This window comes from Centruroides sculpturatus, unplaced genomic scaffold (assembly GCF_000671375.1).
Source record: "Centruroides sculpturatus isolate CEXI.00-Female unplaced genomic scaffold, Cexi_2.0 scaffold664, whole genome shotgun sequence".
NCBI classification, from domain to species: Eukaryota; Metazoa; Arthropoda; class Arachnida; order Scorpiones; family Buthidae; genus Centruroides; species Centruroides sculpturatus.
In genome coordinates this window covers 227,911-235,353 of record NW_019384885.1, presented here as the reverse complement: position 1 = coordinate 235,353, position 7,443 = coordinate 227,911, and the positions used below count along the sequence as shown (strand labels likewise).

General features: G+C 35.1%; 1 protein-coding gene and 1 pseudogene across 1 annotated transcript; one reads left to right on the top strand and one right to left on the bottom strand.

Moving 5' to 3' along the window:
* Window positions 1–699: 699 nt before the first annotated feature.
* On the top strand, window positions 700–1,290 carry LOC111631099. Its single transcript, XM_023375294.1, has one exon. The coding sequence runs from the start codon at window positions 700–702 to the stop codon at window positions 1,288–1,290; it is 591 nt and encodes a 196-aa protein (XP_023231062.1).
* A 320-nt stretch (window positions 1,291–1,610) lies between these two features.
* On the bottom strand, window positions 1,611–2,440 carry LOC111631098 (annotated as a pseudogene).
* Between the last annotated feature and the right edge of the window lie 5,003 nt (window positions 2,441–7,443).

Below are 7,443 nucleotides of genomic sequence, written 5' to 3'. Positions count from 1 at the left end.
ATATTTTGTGGAGATGCATCTTTCATGCTGTAAAATTTGGCAATAATATACAATAACTAAAAAATTATATCTTGATTTATTTAATTTAATAATTGAGAAACTGATTAGATGAGTCTTTTCTAGATTATCTCTTTTTCTTATTTACGAAGATATTTATTTGTATATAGGATGTCTATGTTTAATTTCAGTGATCCAACAATGAAGCAATTTCTTCTCCATCTAGATGAGACGGATGCTCTAGGAAAGAAATTTATCATACAAGATTTGGACGAAACTCATGTTTTCATTGCTGTGGAGATTTTGGAAATACTTCAAACTAAAATTGATGATTTGATGGATCAAATATCATTCCCATTAGCAGAAAAATAAACTAATATTTTTTAAAAATCGTAAATGTTTATTGTCAAATTCTTTTATATTAAAATTAATAGAATTTTTAAATAAAATGTTTATTTTTACATGGATAACTTCAAATTTTGAAACTAGTAATAATTTTAAAGATTATTGAATAGAATAAGTTTTCTTTGACATATTGTAACTTTTCTTATCATAATGTTTTTATTTTAGTTAAATGTATTCACTCAACATTGATATTGAGAAATAATTTAATCAGCAGTAATGCATCTAAGAGCAAATTTTAAATAAAACTTAAAAAAAAATAAAACAACCTAAGCCAGTTCAAAGTTTGTAGCACAGATTATGTTTTTTTTTTTTTTTGTGTGTGTGTGTACGTCTCATATATGTACACTGAAATATTTGAATGGTTTTAGAGTTGGAGTTCATACATTAGAAGATGCAAGCTGTACAGACTTAAAAAGACAGTGGGGAAAGGTAAAAGATGATGAAGAGTCAACATATTTTCCTAAGTCTGTTGAGGAGTTTTGCCATGTGAAGCTACCACTAAAGAATATTCAATTGAATGATGTTGAATCAATTCGTGAACAGCTGCTTAGTGGAGCACCAAACAGCTCCCTTGCAAAGCACATTACTGGAAGAAAAGTTTTGCAAAAGGAAGTCATCCAGGAACAAGATGTAGCAGCTCCCAATAAAGTTAAGTTATTGGAAGCAATTATTTCCATTTCTCAAACAGAAAATCTGATTGCTAAAAAATATTCCAGTATCAATTTTAGTTACAGCTGTTGCACAGAAGATTACTTGTGCGTTAAGAAGTTTGCATTAAACAAGCAAGAACTTGAATTTTATGAAGATAAAGTCTGTGTTGACACTAGCAAAGCATTTAACATGCTTAAAAACATTGTGCAGGGCGATCCTATTTGGAATACTGAGTGAAGTTTTGAGATCTCAGGCAGTAAATGCTATTCCTTGTACACATTTAATTCAAACAACATTGAAGATTGGACTAAAAAAATATGTTCCTTATATTTTAATCCATTTACTGGAAACGAAGCTACAAGGTGTGGGTTGAGTCAGGAAAATGTTGCTCGAGAAAAATATATGAAGGACACTGGGACAAACATAGTGGAGATTGGGTTGCTCATTTTACCCCAGCTGCCTTGGTTGGCATTTTCACTGGATGGCATTGTTTTTCAACATGTCAAAAACCATTGCATCTTCTTGAAATAAAATTCCCTCTTCTTGCAGCAACTTCATCATTTCAAGATTTGATAACAAGTAAAAAATAAACTTTTTAACAGGTGACAACCACAATGGATACCAGCTAAAGAAAAATCCATATTATGACCAGGTTCAGCTTTGTTAAAAATGGAAATGTGCCATTTATATGTAAGCATGAATCTGCTCTGATTATTCAAGTCAAGTAAGACAATGAATTTATAAATGATATGCTTGAAAGTCTGAGAAAAAAGTACTTTTTGTGTATATTGCCATCCATTGTTGAAATGTTTCATAAAAATATGTAAGTCAATGACTTTGGCATCTGTGATTTTTTTTTTTTTTTTAGGTTTATAAAATCTTTCGGTATCTAGAATTGGACTACTTAGATTTACAATAATAGTAGTAATGCACAAAATTGAATCTATCAATTCCAACATGTTCCAACTTAATTTTGTTGACAAAGTTTGAGTTTTTCAGTCTTTGAATGACTCACTCCATGTGTACCCGTGCCGATGCTATTTGACTTGTCTCCAGTGCATGTTCGTGTTAACTGAGTTTGTCTCCGCAAAAATGGTGGTTTTATGAGGTGGATGTTTCTTTCTGCACAAGCTTCATCAATGTGGAAACCTTTATCCACCATTACTGCATCAACAAATGGCTCCAATTTATTGAACACACCAGATTGTTCTGTGATAGCTTTGTCAGATGCTCTTCCACCAAAAGCTTTGCTCACAAATGTAATCAGTCCTGCTAGAGACACACCTATGAGGACCTTAATTGTATTGTCCCCTTTATAATGCAAGTATGTGTGGATTCTGCTCCTTAGACACTTTGTTTTTTCAACTGCAAACTCAGTGCAATCTAAAATTATTCAAATGTTTGTATAATTGGAAAAAATGGTAAATTTTGAAGAACTTCTCTTTTGCTATATTGCACTTTTTAAAACTGCCTCCAATACAATTAATGTTTCTTTGAAATATCTTCTGCATGTACTTTCAGGAATTTTAAATAAGAGAGCTATGCAANTGTATTATAATTACAAATGTATTAAAATAAAAATATCTTTACTTTCATATATTAACTTTTATTATCGTATTATTAAGATACTATACTGCACTTATACGCTTAGCTTTTTTATATACTCATCTAAATTGAAGGATTTTCCTATGGTCGTCCATATCGCTTGTTTTAGGCATCCTACCATCCATTCTTATAATGGGGATACCTCTTGTTGTAGATACGTGGATACTTTCGGATGTTTTCCATAAATCTTTCCAGATCTAGGACTTTTCTAAGTAACCACGAGAGAACGTACACGAAAGGTCGTTACCCGCCATTTTCGCACATGTCACAATGACGTAGAATCTACCGACTTCCGATTGGTCGACGGTACCGTCTTACGGACGTGTTCGCGTCGAAAGTTGAACACTGCTCGACTCGTTTTACGACTTGCTCCGGCGTAAAATATCATGGTTACGTGATCAAAAGTAATTACAGCCAGAGTTTTTACGCTAATGGAGTCTCGGTTTAAAAACCCCCATTTATTTCCCTACGTTTTCTGACGGATAAATAGACGTTTATTTCGGTCGTGTGGTGCAGTGTATGTCTTAATGATCGGCGTGTTTTTTGCATTGCTAAGAGACCGAACGATACGAAAAAGTTGCCCGATTACGGTGCGAGTCGTATCGTTTTATTATTTCGCTTGTTTATGAATTTGATCTACTTGTAAAAATTAATTTTGCCAAAAAGTTTCTGATCTTCTTTCTGTAATATTATTTACATCGTTATATTTCCATTCGATTTTGTGTTATTAACAGTCTTTAAACAATTAAAATAAAATTTCTCTCATTACGCATGCGTATGTCGAGAGGATGGCGCCTGGAATAGCCATGCATAAGTAAGTATACATGGAGTGGACAGAAATGACAAAATCATATTCAACTGCTGCGAACGATCCTGGCGGCTGGGTGTACACTATCGCCTGCACACCAACCAATCAACGCATCGCATATTGCGACGGGTTAGATGTTTGAATTTTCCAGGGCTGTGGAGTCGGAGTCGTCAAAAAATTCGCCGACTGACTCCTTTTTACTTGCCGACTTGTTATGCGTATAAAACGGAAAAGTATTGGAATCGTGTCAAATTTGACCCTTCAAGTTTTTTTGCAAATCTAACGTTTGGAGACCTCCCGAACCCCTCAAAAAAGTCAATAAAAGGGAAAAAATTCGCGCGCGTGTGTTGGCGTCTAATTTGTTTAATTTATTTATTTTCTGTTTTGAGATATTAAACAATATCTCATAATGGATAAAGTTTAAGAAACGAAATGTGGCACTGTAGCTTGCGTATAAAGGGGCATTAATACTATTAAATTTTGGTTCTTAATTAAAGGTCGACAGGATGAAGACATAAAAGTGATCTTGTGTCATATCTCTTAATGAATATTTTACTTGGTATTAGCGTTCAAATCACTACCCTCAAAGTAAACTTTTTTGTCATTTTATAATACTATAGTAAAACCCGTTAAGATGTTTTCGCCTAAAATGTTAGAATGTAAATGGGGACATGATTTAATTCAACCACTTTGACACTTAATAACTAACTCCTGTGTTAAACCATCTGACTCCGATTCTAACCACTTTAACCACAGAAATTATTAAGCTTCAAAACAGGGGAACAAAATCATGCCCTCCACACACAGTCTAACATCCACACATATAGAAAAAACCTCGAATCTTTTGCATATCTTGAAATTTCAAGGTGTCCTGAGTCCAAAAATGTAAAAATTTGGGAGGGGTCATTTTTGACAGAGTGCTACACTTCCCCTCTGTTATATATAACAGCCGGAAAAGTAAAAATTATCGAATACATATTTATATACTGTATTACTTAGAGGAGTCTTTAGCTTTGGAATAAAAATTTCTACGTTATATCTTTACTAGAACTCTATTTATTGAATCTTTTATTCTGAAGTCACGTGATGACATCAGAATTTCCGGGTCTCTTTCGGTAACAAGTCCGCCCTTGGTCGGAGTCGGAGTCGGATGGTAAGGAAAAGACGGAGTCGGTAGATTTTTACGCGACTCCACAGCCCTGAAATTTTCATCTGTTTTCAGGTCGTTGTTTTTCCTCCCATATTTTCTAGATACAGTATTAAAATCATCGCTTCTCGGCCTTTTTCGGCTAAGATCAAATGTGTAAAACACTGCTGAAGCAGGACAATACCCCCTGAGAGAAATGTTCTCTCAGGGGGTATTGTCCTGCTTCAGCAGTGTTTTTGGTCTGGGTTAATTCCCACACCATTATTTCTGGCTATGCCAGATCGTATTGTCATCCAGCATGTGTTGGAGGCGTCTATCGCCTAGCTCGAACCAGGCTTTTTCGTTTGGCTTCGGCCAATCCCTTTCTGTTCGGTGCTTGCACCCAGTGCCGTAACTAGGTGCCCAGACACAGCGGTGCCCAGACACAGGGCGCAGAAATGATCTGGACCAAGTTAAGGGGCGTAGTTACAGAAGCTCGTACCGGGCGCACAAAAGGCTAGTTACGGCGCTGCTTGCACCTGGTCCCACTGTTTCTTCCGGAGTGAAAAGCGACGAGCTGCAGCACTCCTCTATCAAAGGTTGAAGTGAAGTGAAGTGCTTGCACCTGCACTAGTGCGTAAGGCGCTGCATTGAACTCTGTATCCCAATGTAGCGTCGGGGGAGGATGTCCCATAGACCATGTGGCATTGAGATCCTCACTTTCACGCCCCCCAAAATTTATGATACAGTATTAAAATCATACTTTAGATTGTTATGTTCATGTCAAATGCTCTTTTTCTGTAAGTATGAGTAAAAATAATATTAACAGTTATAGTTTATATTTCATCCTAAACTTTTGACCAGCACTGCAGAAAATGAAAAACTACTAATGCTGTATTGAGTATACTACATTCGTGGCCGGGTGGCCTAGCGGTCAAGGTAGTAGCCTACTGCTCTGGAGGACCCGGGCTCGAATCCGAACGGGTCGAAAAATCCCCAGGAATTTTTAGGGGGTGGTCCGTTTGGATATTTTGGGCTTGGCCAAACCCTTAATGGGCCTGCTATAGCTATAAGTAGTGTTTCTCAAACGGGATCCCGGTTGGTTTTTGAATCCGGGAAATATCCCGGAAAATCTCGCAAATTTCTTAAAAATTCACTTTTTTTTCTTATTTTGTGTTAAGGTTAAGAAATTTTGCAAATAGAAAGCATAATTATCTCATTCGCTGTCAGAATACATTTGTATTTATTAATTTTAAACCTACCTATTAGTTTTTTTTAAATTTTTGCTCGTTATGACGTGTCACAAATGATCAATAATCAATACGTAGCTTATTTGTGGCAGGACTCTGAAAATTCTTTACTTGTCAGAACCTGTAATATATGGAATAATTGTGCTTACGCTGTCTTAATTTTTAACCATGCCCAGTAGGTTCAATAAATGCCTGACGCCAGATTGTGCAAATTGGGCAAAGATACAAACGAGTACAAAGTCTGCAAATATGAAGTTTTTCTTCATAAACCAGATTATTAAAGCCAAACGAATTGCCGAATTATCGAGCTATAAGCTCGATGCCGCTATTAAAGCAGCCGAGGTAGACAAATCAAAAATACTAGAGAGCAATAGAAGTACTACAGTCTTGAAAACAAACTCGAAATCTTCCAAGCTACAGGTGAAAAAACACATAATATCTATCTTCTCTTAAATGCATTAAACACGATTCCAATCGCATCAATTGAATCGGAAAGGGCATTCTCGGTAGCAAGACTTTTCATTACTAAAATAAGAATTAGAGTGAGTGATCGGAGTATTGATCATCTTTGCTTTTTAAAATCTTATAAAAGTTTACAATATTTTGTATTATATTTTATTTAAAAAACGAAAATTACCTTCTAAGTTATAAGTTTGATCTAAGTTCAATTTTTAATTTTTAACTCAATTCAAAGCATTTTTGTTGTTATTGTTGTTGTTGTTGTTGTTGTTGTATGCAGTTTCTAGCAAACTTTAATAAATTTTTTTCTATTTGTGAAAATTTCTACGTAATTCAAAGGTAATTTTTATTATATATCTTACACAGCATTATTAATATAATTTTGGATGATACAGAACTTTAAAATTACTTTAAAAAATGAAAAATAATTATATCATTTAATTTCAAGATATTTTGTATACCTTAAAAATAATTGATTCTATCCCGGGATTTCCCGGGATCCCGGGAAACAGTTCACTTTTATCCCGGAATCCCGGGACAAGCAAAAGACCGGGAAATGAGAAACGCTAGCTATAAGAGACCCTCCTAGTGCCCATAGGGCGGAAAGAGTATAAAAAAGAAAAAAATGCTATTAAAAATGTATTTTTGCACAAACAATCAAAATGCCATTACTGTATTTTGAAAATAAAACAAGGTAACATCAACTCCGCTAAAATCACAAAAAACTTTTTTTCTTACTTTCAGTTCTGCAAACTTTTTTATTGCATCTTTTAAATTTACTTGGTCAGCAATTTCATGTTCAATTGCCAACATGGCCAAACCATTAAGACGATTTTGTGTAGTAGTCGAACATAATGGAGAACAAATAATCGAATATGTGTCAAATTCTAGACCCGTGGTTCTTAACCTGTGGTCCCTGAAAGCACCCGAAGTGGTCCGCGAAGTTATCCCAAAATTATTAAATAAATGACGACGAGTTGATGACAATGCGCAGTACTCAAGGTTAGAGCCGATAGTGGACTGGGCTGGGGTATGGTGCGTGGTCAGAAAATATGAAATTGGAAGTCACTAGCAATAAATTTGCATTTGAAGATAAAATCAGTGCGTTTATCACTAAAATCGACCTATGGATCAGCAAAGTC